General features: G+C 40.2%; 2 protein-coding genes across 3 annotated transcripts in view; one reads left to right on the top strand and one right to left on the bottom strand.

Moving 5' to 3' along the window:
* Positions 1–117: 117 nt before the first annotated feature.
* snx8a (sorting nexin 8a) lies at positions 118–20,829 on the bottom strand. The gene is made up of 14 exons (XM_046330858.1): positions 20,811–20,829; positions 16,329–16,395; positions 10,731–10,858; positions 9,907–10,036; positions 6,840–7,030; positions 6,204–6,324; positions 4,446–4,582; positions 4,230–4,310; positions 3,973–4,133; positions 3,596–3,725; positions 3,442–3,510; positions 2,976–3,125; positions 2,313–2,462; positions 118–2,126 (listed from the first exon to the last, which is right to left on the bottom strand). The coding sequence occupies exons 2-14, from the start codon at positions 16,348–16,350 to the stop codon at positions 2,037–2,039; spliced, it is 1,560 nt and encodes a 519-aa protein (XP_046186814.1). The 5' UTR covers positions 16,351–16,395; positions 20,811–20,829; the 3' UTR covers positions 118–2,036.
* ttyh3a (tweety family member 3a) overlaps positions 19,873–22,670 on the top strand; it is a 63,886-nt gene continuing 61,088 nt past the window's right edge. Inside the window, exon 1 of one of the 2 annotated variants that reach the window (XM_046330857.1) lies at positions 19,873–20,911. In XM_046330857.1, coding sequence (XP_046186813.1) covers positions 20,786–20,911 — 126 coding nt within the window. In that variant the 5' untranslated portion in view covers positions 19,873–20,785. The remainder of the gene's footprint in view (positions 20,912–22,670) is intronic. The other variant, XM_046330855.1, reaches the window with a different exon arrangement.

Here is a 22,670-nt window from a genome sequence, read left to right as displayed (position 1 = left end):
ATGGTGCGCCGCTCAATCACAGTCGGATGTGATACAGCCTGGATTCGAACCAGGTACCTCTTGCACTGAGAAGCAGTGCCTTAGACTGCTGTGCCACTCGGGAGCCCAACAATGAGATGGGTATCTGATACTTTTTATTTAACATGAAGTGAGATTCAACATAAAACTGTACAATAGTTAAATGTTCCTGTATCTACATCCTTCACCCAATTCAAATGTTCTTTCTCAAAGATCATAAAGCATTTGTTACTCTAAATTTTTAAGACTCGACAAAAAAATAAGGTTATGACAATATCTCATGTTGACACAATAATAAGAACTTGTGAGGAACCAATTAACAGTTCCACAGAGAAGACACAATACTGCATTGAATAACAAAACGTCTAATATTACTCAGACAACATTTTATTACACAGCCTCATTCCTGTACTTTAATTACATGTAAAACACATGCAATTTGCACATCCTGCAAGAAGAGGCTGAATTTCGCAAGAACAGGTTACGTAAACGTTAAATTGTGAGTGAAAAAAGAAATGTTTCATCAGATCAAATAATGAGAAACTTTATCAACATAATCTTATGCTTTAGCCATTAAATCAATGTATACTGTTGAATAAGAGGACAATAAATCATTGGGTATATTCTTGAAAAAGATCAATCGGAGAATATTCTTGAATATTGCATACACAGAAAAATATTGCATCTAGTTTTCTTCAAATCTACATTAAGTAAACACTGAACCACCATTATTGCATCTTAATTGAAACAAACATTGCAAACAGGTCAATAGCATTAACACAGAGCACATTTAATTTCTACCTGAAATAAGATATTACAGGATAATTACTACTTAATTGCACTAATAACTATGTGGCATTGTAGCATGTTTCTTTGGTATGTTCACCATTGGTCACGTGGAGTGTTATATCAGTCATAAATCATAAATTATTTTAATTTGATCAAACTTCTTCCTCTTGATAGCTTGCTCAGGCGTAGAAACTGAAGCAGCTTTTCACAGTATTGCAACGAAGATTCGATTGAAGCAAGGAATCTGAAGGCCTTTACCCGAATATCAACACAAGCTAGCAAGCCCAGTTGCACAAGTGTGGTCAGTAGGATGATTAATACTTATGTTGCACTTCACAACAAACCATTGAATAGCATGCTGCTACTACATTTACTTTAATACATATTGGTTTGCCTGTCTTTTTTCAGAAATGAGCCCGTGCCCTGATTAGAATCTTTCTAAACATCTTAAACATTTACACTAGTCATTTTAAACACAAAGGTTATGTTGCCACAACCTGGCTGCGGCAAGGAAACGTATCTTCCCTGTGTGGCAACATCTTCAATCAGCTTAATTAGTGTATTCTTACACGCAAATACATTCTTACATGTGTCTGCCTGCAATAAGACACTACATTATACCTCGACATAGGCGAATGATCCTCCAAGATGTGTAGGTAAGAAGTCCCTCATATGGTAAAGGCATTGAGCTACAAAATAACACAGAAAGTGTCCAGCTTTTCAACAAAATGTTCCCTATATATCAATTATGAAATCCATATTTTCCTCTTCTCATACAGCAAGGCAGCAGTACACATCCTTCAAAGCACTCTTCCACTTCCCAATGAGCTCCTTTGATCAACCTCTGACATCCCTAGTGAGGATGCACGTACGGTATAATATATCTCGAGCTACAGACCACATCCATTCATTGAAATCAGTGATGTAGTGGTAAAAAAAATAAAAAGTGGGTAAACTGTTCGCCGAGTAGCAGAGAAAAAAAGTAGTGCTCCCTATACTTCAATGCATTTTTCCACAAAAGGTGGATGAACTGTCCCACAAAGAAAATGAAAAAAAGGTTGAGTAAACTGCATTTACTCACCACTGATTTATACTTAAGGCACAGTTTGTAGTGTTTTTCAAGGTTTTATGAAAACAGTTCACCATCAGTCCCTTCTGAGAGTGACTGTCTTCTTGGCTTGCAAAGCAGCATATTCATCGCTTGTTGAGAGAGAAGGGGACATGGGTGTCTACTTGGGTGTAAGAGGGGGGGATTGCATTTCATCGACCCCAAAGAGACACCCAAGCTTCTCCTGGAGATCATTCCACACTGCACCCATCTAGTTATCAAACAAACAAAGTAGTCTGTTACAATGAAAGCATCCTCTGGCCAAAATTCTATAGACGATCATCTTATAATTGTATTATCTATTAAAGATTAGAATCAACACACATCAACCTAATGAACTGTGTGCTCCACTACTACAACTCAATCCTGACACTGTATATTTCCAGGTGAGTCTCACCTCTTGGTGACCTTGGACCTGTGAGTTGACGAAGGCTCCCAGGATGTGAGAGGTGATGGGCAGGTATGTGAAGATGAGCTGTGTCTCCTGGTGAAGGCAGAACAGGGAGAAGTAGTTCCGCAGTTCCATGGTCTGAATGGCGTTCTCCTGCTGTTGGGGGAGGATACAAACCATTGCTTCACAAACCACAACCATATGATGGTTATCAAGAGGAACAACCTCATTGATCATAAGACCATGCTGTCATGGCCTTGTCTGTAGGAGTCAGTGTTGAAAGACATGACATATGAGATCCATTCTAAAGGCTGAAATGCCCAACTGTCAAATGCAATATCTTCCTAAGACGGTTTAGTATGAGAAATGCTGTAGGACCTACAAGGATATCAATCCTTATACCAGGGTATCAATCAACTCCCAAATGATGGCATCTAGGAAAATGCTGTTCCCTCCTTCCTCTCAATGTCAGAGAGGACACAGTCTCTCCGAGGGAGGGTGGGTTGGCCTGTGATGACATTATTTCATCTTCATTATCCTGACAACAGTGTTGATTTGACGTGTGACAACCCTGAGTAAATGAGGAAAGAAGACAGCTTTTCAAGCACAGAGAGAGAGCGAGGGGGGGGGGGGGTAAGAGAAGGAGATGTAATGAATGAGAAAGAGAACCTGCACAATGCGAGACTCCAGTTGCTCCACTGACACCTGCTCTTTGGGCTGCACTGTGGCACTCATCATCTGCCTCTTCATCATGCCGTACTTCTGCAGCGCTCTCTGGTGCTCGTGCAATACTCCCTTCTCATGCCGCTCACACAGATCCTACGGGACACAACCACACGGTAAGAAATAACTACCCTATTTTTACATTATAGTATTTAGCAGACACTTGTCCAGAACCACTTACAGTAAGTGGTACTTATTTGTACTGGTCCCACGTGGGAAACCCACAACCCTGGCGTTGCAAGCACCATGCTCTACCAAGTGAGCCACACGGGTCAAAGATATATTGTTAACACTCTAAATTAAGTTGCTGTTATACCAGTGTAGTGCATTTGTAATAACACCAGTAGCATTGCATTAACTTGATACAGAGTTCTTCAGTAAATTGATTTTTTTTTACATTTCTCAAACTCACTCTGTATGATTGCAGCAAATCCAAGAATAGATTCAGTTTTTCCACGACGTCATCCTCTTCTCTCCTCCCCTTAAGATATCAATGAATAAATGATTATGAGTTTGGCAATACCACAGGAGAGCAGGTGGTACGTATACAGTGAGCTGGATTGTACCTGCTGAGCACCTTTGTCGGCTAGCAGAGCAAACTCCACGGAAAGGCCTTTCAGAGACTGACGGAGAATGCCCCAGGTGCTTTGGGATGAGGCCAGAGAGGGAATGGGTGAACCATCAGAGCCCAGTGTACTGCAACAGAAAGCATAACTAGAGAAGCTGGACCAGTACGGTGTCTTGGCTTACAAAAACGATTTGAAGTGAAAACCCTGAAAAGGAAAAGGAAACAAATCCTTTACAATTGCCAACATTTTCTTCCCCAAAACTGTTGTATGGGTGGGGTAGCTAGCATAATACGTTTCCCTGGGCTAAAACGCTTGGGTAGAGAGGGGCGATAGAGAAAGAGAGTTTTATGCCCTGTAAATGCTGAGTTCTGTACCTGAGCTCCCTTCCAAACATGAGCAAATCAGCGGCGTTTTCCTTGGAGCGCTCGGCCATCTTCTCTGCCCGGTCCCGCAGCTTGTGAAAGCTGTTGTGAATATTCCTGATCAGTTCTCTGCTTGATGAAAACTGGGCCTGGATATCAGCTGGGAGATAATCCTACAGCACAGATGTACCAAGACTCACACTGCTGCGTCTCAGTAGGACTTCAAATAGTCATTTGATGTACCATTTCATAATAGAAACAATACAAACCTTTGCCAGAGTTGCCATTGTATTAGTCATGAATTCATCTCCCACTTTCTTGCAAGCATCACGCATTTTCACCTGAACGTCCTGAGAGTAAGCGAGAGAGTAAAGTTGTGTGAGCAGTACAGTCATTATCCATGGCAAGCCAAAGAACAATGTGATCTTGGCGTAGATGACTAGCAGAGATGGAGAAAGGTGGTCTTTTCAGTAGCAGAGACGTACCGAGCCGTTGAAGGTGAGAAAGGTCTTGACCAGTTCGTCCTCGGAGAAGAAGGGGTGTCGTGCCACTAGGTTGATGAACCGGCCCAGAGCACGCCGCCTTCCCTCTATAAAGTCCCTCTCAGACATGGAGGTCAGGACTGTAGACAGAGGTCAGTTAAAGAGCCAGCATATTCAGTTGTTCTGCTTCCGTAAAACAGAAGAGCTCATACCATTTTATGTAATACAGTCAGGGTTGGCCCTTGAACTAACTAATCAACCTGGATTACTTTAAAAAAAAAAAAAGTGTAATCGGATTACTTACATTCTTAAAAACAGCTAATTACTTTCGGGATTACTTTATCTATCTATACTTCGGCTTGATAAAACTTTGACATCATTGCTGTCATTTAGAGCACCATCAGCACTTCTCACATGCTCTCAGAGATTATATTATTCTGCTGATTGCCCATTAAGGGTGGATGGCTTCTTTTGTGGTTGAATGAATTGGTAAAGCTTCCAAAACATTGACACCTGGCTCACTGGCCAATGCAAATCATCTGGACTACAGAGTTCCTGCTTGCTGCTTTGAAGCAGTGCAGTTTTAATCTCTCTTTCCTTCGTGAAATGCTTTTAGAATGCACAATATTTCAAAATGTAGGCCTAATCATGGGGAAAACACTACTGAATGCAACCAATGTGGTTACTGTTTAAGAGAAAAGGGTCTAAGCTTTCTGGTCTGAAATTGTGTTTTAATATCCAACAAAGGGCACTCACGTTGAGCATTAAAGGTAGGTGCATAGGCATATATATTAAATGTACTGTTAGATATACATTTCACGGCTAACGATAAGTAATAGGCTATATTTTGAGTTAGAAATCTAGCTAACCACATCCTCATCTGGTGAATTAGCCCCAAATAAATTAGCGCCCAAAAAGATGTCGACAAATGAATATCTGTTGATCAAAAAAAAAATTCTGTAAGCTTATTTTCATAGTAAAATAATAACAATTGCCTAGTTGCCAAACCCCAAGTCCATGACAATCATCGGTTTAGGTTGCAATTCAAAATAGCTGGAATCATGCAGTTGTACTTGAACATGATGTTAGAATAAACCATGTATTTCTTGAATCATACCGTGTTAGTAGTCTAGCACACCTCTGAATAAAAATGTTGAATTACTTTATAAGATGATAAGGCTACCATTGTTTTTCTATTGTGTGACCCCACAGCAATTGTGTTGTAACCAAATCATGGGCTGGTGCCAACAAGTGAAAATGCTAGTATGGAGCCCTATGATTATGCTCTTACACATAGAACATAACATGAATTATAGGATCTTTAGGCTTTCACCCCATTTGGAAATAATAATGTCACTAAATGAAAAAATTCTATATTAAATCAACATTTTTAAGCATTTTCACATATGTCTGAGTGCTAGAAGTTAAAGTAATGCAAAAGTAATCCAATTGTAATCAGATACTTATTTGGAGTAATCCAAAAGATTATTTATCATGTAACTGTAATCAGTAACGGATTACATTTTTCAAGTTATCCGCCCAACCCTGAATAAAGTAATAACATTGGTATCTAATAATGGTAATATAAAGACAGAGTTCATGTCTGGATGTGAGAACACGGGTGAAGTTGGATTAATACAATTGGAGTTCCTCTGGATCAGCGGGACCCCAGCTCTAATGCAGAGTGGAACACTTATTTACAGTTCAAAGCCTCACTCTCCTCCTAATAATCAAACGTTCTGATTGACATCCTTCATATACCTCCTTTCAGCATTCTCTTAGGCGGCAACGCAGGCACCATTCTGTAGGCAAACCTCTGCAGCAAGAGCTCGTGGAAGACATCGAAATCACTGTACCGCCGGTAAACAGATATCTTAAAATGCTGAAAAGGTTCAAACAAATATTACATCTGTGAATAACCGAGATGTGCAAAATAACATAATGCTTTGGGGTTGTGAATTCAACAAATATATTGACAATGGATGCGTTTGTCATGTGTTGGCTTTAGTTCATACTAATTGTGAATGCTCACGGCACAGAAACAACACCAGCTCTGTTCAGCTTAGGCATCCAGTGTAAATGATGCAATGTACTGTATGTATACATTCATTCTTAGATGGACAAGCATTAAAGCCATTCGTTTCACCAAGCCAAAAATGCAGAAATAATTGAGAAGCCAGGAATAGAGCCAGAGGGAATTACAGAATTTTTGGAGTTATGATCAAAATTCCTATTAATAAATGTTGCTTGTCATGCACAAAAGTGACTTATTTGAAGTAAAAAGGTAAATGCATGGTAAAGTATGTGCCTTACCTTTCCTATTAATAACTTCCTCGACTGTTCATCTAACAAAGCCCATTTATGTTACAATCATATGTAATTAAATGCAGCCTTCACCTGGCTGGTGATCTGGTACTCCACGTGTTTGAGGAACAGACCCTTCTTTTCAGGAATGAGCTCCACCTGGACTGTATCCCTGGAAAGCAGCTTTCCCAGGGTCTGGGGCACCGTGAGGGGGCTCTCCTGAGTTGGCTGCATCCTCAGAGTCTGGAGGTCCTTGAACTCACCAAGTTGGGGCTTAGGGAACTCTGTCAAACAAACACCAAGTCAAACATCGACTCATTTATCTAGAAGGCAATCAGCACATCTATGCTCACAGACAAAGTGTAAACATCCAGCTCTTTTGAACTAATAAACATCATTTATGATTTCCTGTAGTGCGGATTTGAATATAAAACATTTTCCTACACACATCCATGTTGTGTGGGAAAAGCAATCATGTTCCAGTGTACATTTGACATTTCACCTCCCTTAGTGGCCCTCTGATACTTCAGACACTTGAATTCTCCCATTCACATTTTTTTGCCTACTTTTATTTCATCTAGTGAGCCCAATTGAGACCAGTGTCTCATTTGCAATGGTGCCCTGAGGACAAAAACGGCATCAATACAACAAAATATAAAAAATAAACTACAATTCAGCTATAAATACATTATAACAAGTTATAATAGTCAATTGAAACAATTGCACACTTCCGTGAACTCATTTACCAACAAAGTTTTAAACTGCCCTATCGACACCAGGGAATCCAGGTGGAAATTGATTGTAAGGTATTCCAGAACTGTGGTGCGTTAAAACGAAAGGCAAATTTACCAAACTTGGTGGAGACAACCGGGACCTCAAGAGTTAAGAAAACCTCGGAGCGGGATTGGTATCTCATATTGAAATATTTCAACAGGGAAGTGAGGCATATTGGGATCTTGTGGAGCAGAGCTTTGTAAACAAGGAGTAATAAAATAATCTACAGGATTTTAGTGAGGTCCAGCCAACCTTCTGATACATGATGCAGTGATGAGTACTAAAACTGTCAGTGAAGTGCACTACGGTAGATGGCTTCCCACAGTTTAAGAGTAGTGGTTTGCTGCAGTCTGGTAAAAGTATTTTCCCCCTTTCAGATTTTGCAATTTGTTTAGCATATTTTTTGATACTGAATGTTATCAGATCTTCAACCAAAACCTAATATTAGATCAAGCGAACCTGAGTTTACAAATAACATTTTTTTTAAACTTGTTTTATTTAATTCACAGTTATGCAACACCCAATTCCACTGTGTGAAAAATTAATTGCCCCGTACACTCAATAACTGGTTGTGCCACCTTCAGCTGCAATGACTGCAACCAAATGCTTCCTGTAGTTGTTGATCAGTCTCACATCGCCTGAGGCAGCAAAGCATCCCCAAACCATCACCATGCTTGACGGTTGTCATGAGGTTCTAACTGTGGAATGCAGACTCTTGGAAGAACGTTCTATGATTGATTCAAACGTATAACTTTTTGGATGACATGGGTCCCATTATGCCTGACGAAAACCAAATGCTGCATTCCACAGTAAGAACCTCATTACCAACAGACAAGCATGGTGGTGGTAGTGTGATGGTTTGCCTCAGGGCCTGGACGACTTGTCTTAATAGAAGGAACCATGAATTCTGCATCAGATAATTCTACAGGAGAATGTTAGGCCATCCATCTGTGAGCTGAAGCTGAAGCACAGCTTTGTCGTGCAGCAAGACAATGATCAAAAACACACATTCAAGCCTACATGAAAATGGCTAGGAAGCAATACATTTGAAGTTTTGGAATGGCCTAGTCAAAGTCCAGTGCTTGAAAACCCACAGATGTTGCGGAGTTTTAACAGTGCATGGAAGAGTGGTACAAAATTCCTCCACATTGACGTGAGACTGATAAACAACTACAGGAAGTGTTTAGTGTGAGTCATTGCAGCTAAAGGTGGCACAACCAGTTATTGAGTGTAAGTTGGCAACTACTTTTTCACACAGGAGCATTGGGTGTGGTATAACTTTATTTATGAAATAAATGTATTAAATATGTAATTGTTGTGTTATTTGCTCACTCAGTTTCCCTTTATTTAATATTAGGATTTGGTTGAAGATCTGATAACATTCAGTATCAAACATATGCAAAAGTGGAAACAATTAGAAAGGGGGCAAATACTTTTTCACGGCACTGTATATAAATAGTAAAGAGCACAGGTCCCAATACCAACCCCTGCAGTACATCTTTTGTAATTTTGAGGAAATTAGACTTGACACCATTAGAAAGCTCTCTCTAAACTCAAATGTCTCTTAAGTCTTTAAAACAATTATGATGGTGTGATTCATGTGATCCTGAATTTAACCCTCCTTGACATTCCACAGAGATATGAGTTAATAGTCCTCCTACAACAACCAGGAAACCAGCTCTACCATAGCTCAGCAGAGAAAACGTGACATCAGTTTCACAGAAAGCAGTCAGCTGCCATATTGGCAGCACTGGAATAACACAGAGGGCCCTAAATAATCATATGAGCTTTGGAACAGAGCTCTAACTCAGGGCTGTGTTTGGAGTAATGGCTACCTCTGAAAAACCAAAGACGACGACTCCTCTCCAACTTAATGGTACTGTACACTTTAACACTCATGCTTTTCTTCACAAAAACCTAGCCACAGAATGTGAAAGTAAACTGATTCATATAATCAAGAAAAACAAGTGTACTTAAGAGAGAGGGAAGAGTTCTTCCTGTAACTTTCATTATGATTTTCACAGAGCTGTTCCAGAGGAAAAAAGGGCAGGGAAAGGTTGTGTGTATTTTACGGAGACATGGGAAGGGAGCTGGTGTATTCCCGGACGCAATGCCCAGAGGTTAGAGGAAACCGGCCAACAAATACAACACACTCTGATAAAACTAGCTTTTTAGCACAGCACACCTGCTTGTTTTGTGTGCAAATGCTTATCACATGCATATTCAACTTCACACAATAATATATAGCGAAGTGAACTTTCTCACACAAGCTGTTCATAGGGGTCATAAAGGTTTTTGACCTTAGATACTTAACAGTCAAGCCACTGATTAAGCTGCACATTTACTGCTGTGTCCTTGCTTGAAAACAACTCGTTAAAAGGCTTACCTTGTATGCAGTTCTCTAAGAGTTTTGGGCTTGGTTGCTTTCCTTGCTGAGCAAGGGCGATCAACGCCAGTGCTTTATATAGGGATAACTTGCTTAAGAATCCATCAGTGTAGTCAACATGCTCAGCAATCTGAAAAAGACAGGACATTACAGGACTCTCTTAGCAGGTCATTGCTCAATCCAAGGCCTAATTTCAGCAGTGGTTGACAAGAAAATGCAGAGAACACTTTAGTAATGATCTAATACAGTAAGAAACATCAAACTGAACCATGAGGTCGAAGCTGAAATACACATTATCCATGGAAACGCTTCATTGATGTAACACGTTGTATTTTTCATGTCCCATGTGCTCTTGAATAACACAACTTTTAAATGCCATCCCCTCAAATACCATCACTTTTGAGTAAGTTTTACTGAAGCAAATACCACTAATTAAATGGCAGCAAGGAGATAGTTTGCAGGAACCACCCTTTCTAATAACTGGTGCTGGAACTAGTATTGTAATTACCCCCTTAGTACTTAGTGGTAAAACAAATATAGGCTTGAGAGGGTCTTTGAATAGTTTGTATCAAAGAGCGCTAGATGTTTTTCAAGTATTTTATGTTAAGCGTCTACTTCCTATTCTGCAGAATTTCTTCCAAGAAGGGAAGAGGATAGAAAACCCATAGGTCTAATACATAACAAACCAGCCTGTGCTTCTGTTTCATAACAACAAAAACTTGAGCCTAAAAAAACCCCACAAACAGCCAGAACTTCCTTTCCACATTTGGCGGCCATTTTAAATCATAGATGTGACAACAAGTAAAGAACAAGTTGGTGTTCACCTGGCCCTGCACAGCAGTGGGAAGATCTGTTCTGCTGAGCAACCTCTGGAAGACCTCCACCTGCACTCGTTCCTCTATCTTACTCCGGATGGCCTCATACACCTCCCTGTAGTATGGAGGCACTGATCCTGAGAGAGGAGGTGCACAAACCATTAGGCATGGTTTTATGTGGATGAAGACATTTCTATTAAATTGCATGATTTGTGGTTAAACATCATGGCAAAACCTGTGTTTCATTTAACCGAAACAAATCAAATGTATTGGTCGCGTACACATATTTTGTAAATGTTATCGCAGGTTTCTAGCTCCAACAGTGCAGTAATACCTAACAATACAGAAACACACAAACACAGAAATAAAGAAATATCAGAATGAGCAATGTCAGAGTGCGGATACATAGATATTTTACACAGTGTACAAAACATTAAGAACACCTGTTCTATCCATGACAGACTGACCAGGTGAATCCATGTGAAATCTATGATCCCTTATTGATGTCACTTGTTAAATCCACTTAAAATCAGTGTCGATGAAGGGGAGGAGACAGGTTAAAGAAGGATTTCCAAGCCTTGAGACAATTGAGATATGGATTGTGTGTGTGTGCCATTCAGAGGGTGAATGAGCAAGGCAAAAGAGTTAAGTGGCTTTGAACAGGGTATGGTAGTAGGTGTCAGGCACACCGGTTTGTGTCAAGAACTGCAACGCTACTGGGTTTTTCACACTGAACCGTTTGTGTGTGTATCAAGAATGGTCCACCACCCAAAGGACATCCAGTCAACTTGACACAACTATGTGAAGCATTGGAGTCAAGAAGGGCCAGCATCCCTTTCGACACCTTTTAGCGTCCATTCCCCGTGAAATTGAGGCTGTTCTGACGGCAAAATTGGAGGGGGGGAGGGGGAGAGAGTTCAACTCAATATTAGGAAGGTGTTCCTAATGTTTGGTATACTCAGTGTATATGCATATAATGGTTGTGAAAATATGGACAGTATATAAATATAAAAAGGTGTGTACAGCAGTAGTTATATAGGATAAGCCTTGACTAGGATAGAGTATATACATACAAAGTGGGTAAAACAGTATGTAAATATAATCAAAGTGGCCAGTGTTCAATGACTATGTACACAGGGCAGCAGTCTCTAAGGTGCAGGTAGGGCTGAATTCAGGGCTTGTAAAATTATACCTAGGCTAAAAATAAGCCTTCAGCATAAGAGTCACTAATTATAATTATTTTAATAAAATTAGATTAACCTGCATTTTTGCAAAAAAAATCACTGATCTGGCCTTCAAATCAGTCTACAAAAATGACCTTTTTGTTATATCATTTTTTACCATAGCCATGCACATCCACTAATAATGACCAAATTCTGGTAACAGGCATTATAGAAAATTAAAGGTGTAAAATGTAACTTTTTGGGCAACCAAGCATATTCACATAGAAATGTGTGTTATAGATCTGTCATTCTCACTGAAAGCAAGTCTAAGAAGCTGTAGATCTGTTTTATTTGTGCTATTTCTATGCTTCCTGTACTTAAGTTTTGTTTTTGTGTTTTTTACTTTCGGTTTTGTACATCAGCTTCAAACAGCTGAAAATACTATATTTTTCTAATGGAAATATATTTCACAGTGGTTTAGATGATACAATGATGCTCTACACTATATTTGCTTGTTTTGACACAAACTGAAATTAGGCAAACTATTCACATTTTAGTAACCAGGAAATGGCGGAGCGATTTCTGCATAGTGCATCTTTAACACAGATCTCAAACAATCTCAAGCACAAGCCCACCTGCTAGTGAGTAGCCAGCTAATCTATATATTTAAAGTCTAGCTAACTTGGATGTACAGTGCATTCTGTTGTGTTACAGCCTTAATTTAACATGTATTAAATTGAGATTTTGTGTCACTTGTCCACACACACAGAACCCCATAATGTCAAATTGGAATGATGTTTTTAGAAATGTTAACTAATTAAAAATGAAAAGCTGAAATGTCTTGAGTGAATAAGTATTCAACCCTGTTATTGCAAGCCTAAATAGGTTCAGTAGTAAATATTTTCTTAACAAGTGCAATAATAGTGTTTAACATGAGTTTTTAATGACTACCTCATCTCTGTACCCCACACACACGAAAGTCCCTCAGTCGAGCACTTAATTTCAAACTCAGATCCACCACAAAGACCAGGGAGATTTTCCAATGTTTCTCAAAGAAGAGCACCTATTGGTAGATGGGTAAAAAAAACAGACATTGAATATCCCTTTGAGCATGGTGAAGTTATTAATTACACTCAATTCACCCAGTCACTACAAAGATACAGGCGTCCTTCCTAACTCAGTTGCCAGGGAGGAAGGAAACAGCTCAGGGATTTCACCATGAGCCCAATGGTGATTTTTAAACAGTTAAAGAGTTTAATGGCTGTGATAAGACAAAACTAAGGATGAATCAACAACAATGTTGTTACTCCACAATACTAACCTAAATGAGAGTTAAAAGAAGGAAGCCTGTACCGAATAAAATATTAAAAAATATGCATCCTGTTTGCAATAAGGCACTAAGGTAGAACTGCAAAAAATGTGTCAAAGAAACACTATGTCCTGAATACAAAAAAATGTTTGGGACAAATCCAACACAACAGATCACCGAGTACAACTCTTCATATTATCAAGCATGATGTTGGCTGCATCATGTTAAGGGTATGCTTGTCATCAGCAAGGACTAGGGAGTTTCTTAGGATAATAGAAGACACAATATAGCTACAGTAAGCACAGGCAAAATCCTAGAGGAAAACCTGGTTCAGTCTGCTTTCCAACAGCAAAGCAATGTTGCAACAAAAAGAATCCTTGCGACATGTGTCATGGAAATGGCAGATATAGGAGAAACTTTCTCAAGATCGACAACATTTTTTTTTTCGACGGGTGGATTTTTATTTTGTTCAACTTTCTGTATTTTGACAAATGATGATTGAATCTGTGTTTTTAGAATAAATGATGATTTCCTAATCATTTTGAAGGTAAACACGGCATGTGATGCAACTGTATAATTATAAAGCTCAACTCCAGGTTTAATTCTAAATGCCTATTGCTTCCACACAAAAAAAATATATTATGTTTCTTTGCAGAACAAGGATTGTCCTGACTATCAAGAATGCATGAATTGCTTCGCCTTGCTTGTCTGGTTGGCAAGTTTCACCATTAAATTCTTTCAGGTCTACAGGGGTGCAAGTTTTACCATGGCACCGACTGCAGCGATACGCTGGCACATGTGACTTATTAGAATATGGCAAATATGAGTAAATGATTGCATTCTACACAGGTTAGCTTTTGTGGGCTATCTGAGACATGCAACAGATAGGTGGGAGGGCATACAGGTTGTCGCCAAAAATTTGCTTAAATGGGTAATGAAAACACTTCATCCACTACATTTTTACATCGACACGGTCATTTTTTTTGTGTGTGATGTCATTACGTCCAGGTGTTTTTATTGAAACGAGATAGCTCAATGGAAACGCACTCTAGCAGGTAATTGTCACATATTTTCTAAATGTTGACCAAAAAAATTAATCACTGGACAAGCTAATGGAAACATTGCTAGTGAATGTTCCTGAGTGGCTTAGTTACAGTTTTGACTTAAATTGGCTTGAAAACCTATGCCAAGAAAATGGCTATCTAGCAATGATCAACAACCAACTTTACTGAGCTTGAAGAATTTTTTCAAGAATAATGTGAAAATATTGTACAATCCAGGTGTGCTCTTAGATACTTACCCAGAAAGACTCACAGCTGTAATCGCTGCCAAAGGTGATTCTCACATGTAATTGTGTCAGGGGTTTGAATACTTTTAATCAAGATCTATTAGTGTTTTATTTTATACATAAATTCTTTACCAAATGTTAGAATTTTTCTTCCACTTTGACAGAGTATTTTGTGTAGATCGTTGACAATGAAATGCATTTTAATCCCAACTTGTAACACAACAAATTGTGGAAAAAGTCAAGGGGTGTGAATACTTTCTGAAGGCACTGTACATACAGGTAACTGTCAAAATAAAGGAAATGCCAACATAAAGTGTCTTAATAGGGTGCTGGGGCACCACGATCCAGGCCAGCTTTATTGCATCTTGGTTTAGATTCTACACGTGTCTGGAACTCTACTGGAGGAATGCGACAGACCTCATTAGTTTGCAAGAAATTTCATTTGATATTTTGTTGATGGTGGTGGAAAACACCGTCTCAGACACCACTCCAGAATCTCCCATAAGTGTACAATTGTTCAACCATGGCATATGGTTTCCTCGTGCCCTGTGGGATAGGGGCATTGTAATCCATAGCATAGCCACGGTAGCCAAAATAATGGCCCGCCCAGCATTGTTATACATGACCCTAAGCATGATAGGATGTTAATTGCCTAATTAACTCAGGAACCACCTGCTTTCAATATACTTTGTATCCCTCATTTCCATTATTCTGGCAGTTACAAGTATGGGAAAACCAGTGCTTAAAATAATCTATGTATTTTGGCAAACATGTTTACAAAGTGAAGTAAACTTAATCATATGTCATTTTCATAATGAAAGAAAATCAAAAATAAACTAGCGACAATTTTCCTATGGTAGTCTGGGTAACGTTACCAACTAACTTTCCACTCCTGTCATTTGTTTGCCAAGACGCTGGTAAAAAAAAAAAAAAGCTAAACGTAATCCTCTGCTCTCCCCACACCCAATGTTATGTTTACAATGACATGTATTACGTCAGCATACCCAATGTTTGAATGCTTCTAATCAAATGTATGAATTAAATGAATGTTTTTCTATCAGTCTAATTTGCATAAATATTGTGATTGGATGATAGCTGTGAGGGTTATCGAATCAGGATGAAATATTAACGATAGAATGTTCACATGAAGATTTCCTAAAGTCTCTTAGGCAAATGACAGGAGTATAATAATATATATATATAATAGAATATAATAGCTAAACAGAAGACAACCAGGCTAGTCTTATGCTATGGAACGTTGAATACGTGATTTGGACAGGTCATAGAAATATAATCTAGATTGTAAATCTATGGGACAGGTAACATCCACAACAGATGAGAACATGACAATGAGCAGACCAATGCAAGAGTACAGCAGCCTACCCTACTGTATAAAATAGCCCTACAGTTATCTGTCAAATCACCCTTAATTACACCTATCTTATGTTCTTGTCTATTACGCTTCTGTACTTCTATGTATTTGTAGATTTTATGTGAACCCCAGGAAGAGTAGCTGCTGCATGTGCAGTAGCTAATAGGGATCCTAATAAATTAAACACCCTTGCTAAACGTGTAATCTAATGCTCAGATGAGTAGTAAACCAACTATATTACTGTTTATGTTAAAGTTGACAGGTTTTGTAGTTACATCACGAATCGTAGGCTACACTATTTAGCTCTGAACACTTCACACCGCGTTCTCTGAATTCAATCACAAACATAACCCCCCCCCTCAAAAAAACAAACATTATTTCCCCTGTCGCCACGTAGAACGTTTACAAAAAGTCGAAAACACATTCTTAATTACAACATAAAGATGTGGAACATAACATGTATTTAGCAAATTACCTTCATTGAGCTCGCCTGCCATAGTTCAGATTGTCATGTGAGCACGACAGCACCTCCATGTGATTTCCTGATGGAAAAAAAACCCGAAGAATGAACTATTTCTTAAAGTTGTAGTGAACTTTGGACATTTTCCAGATTTCAGACCTGTCCAAACATTATTGTAGGCACTAAACAAGACCTGGATTACTGCAAACTGGATATTAGGAATCCAGAACATAGGAGCATAGGTGAACAAGTGTTATTGTATATGGATCCTCCCCCACAAAGGATTGAAAAATCCCAAATATGCCTCTGCCCTCGAAAAAATTGCTTTCCCACTCTCAGTCCAACTTTGGAAACCGAACAATTATGACATAGCCTAACCGCAGTGGTGTAAAGTACTTTATAAAAATTCTTTTTAGTACTACTTAAGTAGTTTGGGGGGGGGGGGTATCTGTTCTTTACTGTACTATTTATATTGTTGACTACTTTTACTTTTACTTTACTACATTCCGAAAGAAAATTGGGTACTTTTTACTCCATAAATTTTCCCTGACAGCCAAAAGTACTAGTTACAATTTGAATGCTTAGCAGTACAGGAAAAAGGTCAAATTCACACACTTATCAAGAGAAAGTCCCTGGTCATCTCTACTGCCTCGGATCTGGTGGACTCACTAAACATAAATGCTTCCTTTGTAAATTATGTCTGAGTGTTGGAGCATGCCCCTGGCTGTCAAAAAAAGTAATAAAAAAGGAAATTGTGCCATCTGGTTTTCTAAATATAAGGAATTTCAAATCAAATCCAAATCAAATGTAATTATATAGCCCTTCGTACATCAGCTGATATCTCAAAGTGCTGTACAGAAACCCAGCCTAAAACCCCAAACAGCAAGCAATGCAGGTGTTGGCTAGGAAAACTCCCTAAAAAGGCCAAAACCTAGGAAGAAACCTAGAGAAGAACCAAGCTATGAGGGGTGACCAGTCCTCTTCTGGCTGTGCCGGGTGGAGATTATAACAGAACATGGCCAAGATGTTCAAATGTTCATAAATGACCAGCATGGACAAATAATAGGTCTGTATAGTATATGCCATTTAGCAGACGCTTTTATCCAAAGCGACTTACAGTCATGTGTGCATACATTGTACGTATGGGTGGTCCCGGGGATCGAACCCACTACCCTGGCGTTACAAGCGTCATGCTCTACCAACTGAGCTACAGAAGGACCACACTATGATAAGCTGTAGACCACACTATTTGCCCAGAGAGTTTATCTATATTCTTCGTAGCTGTCTATTTACCACCACAAACCGATGCTGGCACTAAGACCGCACACGATGGGCTGTATACAGCCATAGGCAAACAGGAAAATGCTCATCCAGAGGCAGCGCTCCTAGTGGCCGGAGACTTTAATGCAGGGAAACTTAAATCAGTTTTACCGAATTTCTATCAGCATGTTAATTGTGCAACCAGAGGGAAAAACTATACTCCACACACTGACCTGCACAAAGCTCTCCCTCACCCACCATTTGGCAAATCTGACCATAATTCTATCCTCCAGACTCCTGCTTACAAGCAAAATATAAAGCAGGAAGCACCAGTGACTCGGTCGATAAAAAGTGGTCAGATGAAGCAGATGCTAAGCTACAGGACTGTTTTGCTAGCACAGACTGGAACATGTTCTGGGATTCTTCCAATGGAATTGAGGAGTACACCACATCTGTCACTGGCTTCATCAATAAGTGCATCGATGACGTCGTCCCCACAGCTACCCTACGTACATACCCCAAGCAGAAGCCATAGATTACAGGTATCATACACACTTAGCTTACAGCAAGCGGTACTGGAGCGCCAAGTCTAGGTCCAAAAGGCTTCTACCAGCCAGAAGACTCCTGAACAGCTAATCAAAGGGCTACCTAGAGCCCTCTTTTACACTGCTGCTACTCTGTTGATTATATATGCATAGTCACTAACTATTATCCATGTACATATTACCTCAACTAACCGGTGCCCCTGCACATTGACTCTGTACCAGTACCTCCTGTATATAGCCCCGCTATTGTTATTTTACTGCTGCTGTTTAATTATATTTATATTTTTTACTTCACACTTATTTTTCTTAACTTCTTAAAGCATTGTTGGTTAAGGGCTTGTAAGTAATGTAATACTTGTTGTATTTGGCACATGTGACAAATAAAATTTGATTTGATATGGCTAGCAATAACTCTATAGGGCGTTGGGAGGCAGGGCAGAATGATTTCACATTGTAATACAGACAACCTACTAATACAGACAACCTGTCTGTGACAGGTAGCACGTCCGGTGAACAGGTCAGGATTCCATAGCCATTACATTACATTTACATTTAAGTCATTTAGCAGACGCTCTTATCCAGAGCGACTTACAAATTGGTGCATTCACCTTATGACATCGAGTGGAACAGCCACTTTACAATAGTGCATCTAAATCTTTTAAGGGGGGGGGGGGTGAGAAGGATTACTTTATCCTATCCTAGGTATTCCTTAAAGAGGTGGGTTTCAGGTGTCTCCGGAAGGTGGTGATTGACTCCGCTGTCCTGGCGTCGTGAGGGAGTTTGTTCCACCATTGGGGAGCCAGAGCAGCGAACAGTTTTGACTATATAGCCGCAGGCAGAACAGTTCAAACTGGAGCAGCAGCACGGCCAGGTGGACTGGGGACAGCAAGGAGTCATCATGCCAGGTAGTTCTGAGGCATGGTCCTAGGGCTCAGGTCCTCCGACAGAGAGAAAGAAAGAGAGAATTAGAGAGAGCATACTTAAATTCACACAGGACACCGGATAAGACAGGAGAAGTACTCCAGATATAACAAACTGACCCTAGCCCCCCGACACATAAACTACTGCAGCATAAATACCAGAGGCTGAGACAGGAGGGGTCAGGAGACACTGTGGCCCCATCCAATGATACCCCCGGACAGGGCCAAACAGGAAGGATATAACCCCACCCACTTTGCCAAAGCACAGCCCCCACACCACTAGAGGGATATCTTCAACCACCAACTTACCATCCTGAGACAAGGATATATAGCCCACAAAGATCTCCGCCACGGCACAACCCAAGGGGGGGGGGCGCCAACCCAGACAGGAAGATCACATCAGTGACATTTACTTTTACTTTGTACTTTTACTCAAGTAGTATTTTACTGGGTTACATTCACTTTTACTTGAGCCATTTTATATTAAGGTAGCTTTACTTTAACAATCGAGGACTTTTCCAGGGTGATTTGTCTCCTCCAATAGATCCTGAAGGAGAGAAAAAACAGTCAAGTAACAGTCAAGGACCCTACATTGATAATTACACACATGTTGTTATTGTACAGTGTGTGTGTCATAATGATTTCCTGGATAGAGCCCAATAGTTTGTTCATTTATCCCTTTACTAAGCAGGTCGACTCGACAACTCGCTCTTACTCAAAATATGCCTGGGTGTGTGCAGCTTCACCATCTTGCCACCAGAGGCCACTAGACACAAATAATTTGCAAACGAGATAGCGGCGCTGCGTAAGGAGTGGGGTTGTTGTGGATGCGAGCGGGACTGCAATCTGCATCAGATTGTGTGGAGGTTGCAGCGTCGTAGTCCCCTGAACACTTCACCGGATTGTTGTTCATCTTTAGTGAATGAACAGGAATAGTTTACTTTAAACAATTTAGCAATACAGTAAAATACTTGGTAGTCATCAAAGCATTAAGGAAAATTGAAGAAAAGACAAAGGGCGCAAATGGAACTGGAGCAACCACGGATATATCCGCTAAACTCGTTAGCAAGCCAACTAGCCCGCTGCTAACTTGATTACATTGGGACACGAGTAACAATCAACTGGCTATGACTGATAACAAGGAAAGGACAGTCAAATTGTAATCCAGAATGAATTATTGAGAATCAAATCAAATGTTTTAGCTACGCATTTATTCTTACGAAAGTATTTTAATGGATTGGATGCGTTCTGTAGAATTGCTCAACAACAATAGTTAGCCGGCTAGCTAGCTAAGGTTACTTGCATGTTGAGTTGGGAAGCTATCCCGTTAGCCAAATAACGTTACGTCATCTGTACAGTAGTTAATAACTAGACGGTCAGGCAACTACAAGGTGGATGGACTGTCATCTGCGTGGGGGTGTTCGTGAAGTTAACGTCAGTTGACTGGGCAGCCCATTATTCCTCCTTCGGCTTTTTTCGACACAGTTTAGTATTACACATGACAGAAGTGAACATGGGAGTGTTATAGGACAATGGATATAGTTAAGTGACAACCGATATCTCTGGTACAGTTTAACGGTGGACCACAATGCATTAGGTCTGACGTTCTGCTTTCGGACATAGAACTCTCGGATTTTGCTGGACCGCTTGCTAACAAGAACTCTATGACGCGGGCTCAGTCCATTATTTCATTTTTGACTGACCACACAGGTCACCGTTTCCCTAAAGCGTCCACAGCCCTCATACCATGGCAGCGGTTGTCAACTACTCACCGCCGTGGTGGGTCAACCTGCTACACCGACTCCCTCATTTCAACCTTCAATTCGAACAAACAAGCAGCGATTTTCGCCCGGAGGACTCGTCCTATCAACAGGTAACTTTATGACATACACTTACTTGAACTGTGCCTTGTGAATCAGAAACCATAAATGGCTGTCAAACATTATACGTTTGTAAACAAGGGAGTTGCCAGTGGGTTGCTGGTGTTTGAGGTATGATAATATTCTGGGGTGATGCAATTGATTGAGGATTTTGGGACAGGCATCAGCACAGACCATTGCAATGTTATACCCCTGTGCACTGACAATGCAATGTTATACCCCTGTGCACTGGCAATGCAATGTTATACCCCTGTGCACTGGCAATGCAATGTTATACCCCTGTGCACTGACAATGCAATGTTATACCCCTGTGCACTGACAATGCAATGTTATACCCCTGTGCACTGACAATGCAATGTTATACCCCTGTGCAATGACAATGCCTATTAAACTTGTTTGGTGCAGAGCCTTTGTAAGAGTATTTAAGACTCCTTATTAACTGTGGTTCCCTAGGTGGTGTACAGTACATAGACCTACTGAGACTGGGGGTGACGGATAACTACTCTTGCAGGCTAAATTTCTCAAACTGTTATCATGTTGAGTTCCCATTGCAGAAACAGCCACTGTTACCTTCTGACAAGACATGACATGTATGGATTCCAGGGATGGGTGGAGATGGACTAAAGACAGTGAGTGGTCTTTAAATCGAGTCATAACAGGGATTCCATATGTCATAAATTGCCACATAATCATAGTTATTCATCTAGGCCTGTTTTCCGGTTCTCCTAATTAAGTGTGTGTGAGGGGCAGCATAATGTCCATTTACTGTGTGGCCGTTATGGCTTTGGCCTGTGCAACAGCAAACAGAAACTATGGACATTTTTAAGTAAGCTAATCACAGGAGATGGGGATTTCCAAAATGAGCTTTTCTACTTCCAAAGTGTATGGAGGAGGACACGATTAACAGATGGCTTCCCCTTCCCTGTCAGCTGCTGTGGGTATCACGACGACAGTTGTCTCAACAGGCTCTAAAAAGAGGGCTGTATTTTCTGGCACTGTGTGTGACTGTCAGTTGAGTGCTCAGGCAGAAGGGAAAGGGAGATTGCCAGAGCTGCTCATTCACAGCTTCTAGGACCAAGATAACCTGTCTGTTATCAGACTTAATACTGGGCCATGCATGGGCCTGCAGTCCAAACGCTTCATCCAGCTGACATTTCATCCAGCCGACACATCTCAAGATAACCCCAGATGAAGTCATGCTGAAGGAATTTAATGTACTATCCCTGACCTACATAGTTATTTCTCAAATTTACGGGGTAACTCTGTCCTGACCAAAGCAAGCTGTGGGCCATGTCAGTGTGAATGAGACTCAGTTATGTCTGTAATGTGCCATGTGTTAGCTGATGATTAGTATGTTAGGCCTTATTTGCATTCTTTTCTGCATTCTTGTCATACTGTAACTCTGTTCCTCGGGTGACAGAGCCCAGCACCAATATGTCATTAAGACCTTGAGGTATGACCTTTGACCTGAGGTTGTGACCCCAAGGTCGTCTGGCTGGCCGATTTGATATTTTAGTCACTTAGCAGGCACACTTATCCAGAGTGACTTAAAATTAGTGCATTCATCTTAAAGGGGAATTTCACTATTTAGGACCCTAATCTGTATTTTTAGGTTCCAGACAGTTTTATTCGCAATTTCACTTGATTTTGAGAAACTTATCCCACCAGCAATTGACTTCCTGAGCCTTCTGGGATTACAAGTCATCCAGAAAACATGAACTGATGCTCCAAATATGTCCTTTTACAAACTGG

This window comes from Oncorhynchus gorbuscha, linkage group LG26 (assembly GCF_021184085.1).
Source record: "Oncorhynchus gorbuscha isolate QuinsamMale2020 ecotype Even-year linkage group LG26, OgorEven_v1.0, whole genome shotgun sequence".
Lineage (NCBI taxonomy): Eukaryota > Metazoa > Chordata > Actinopteri > Salmoniformes > Salmonidae > Oncorhynchus > Oncorhynchus gorbuscha.
The sequence above is the reverse complement of the archived record's forward strand: the minus strand, read 5'-3'. Positions and strand labels throughout refer to the sequence as shown.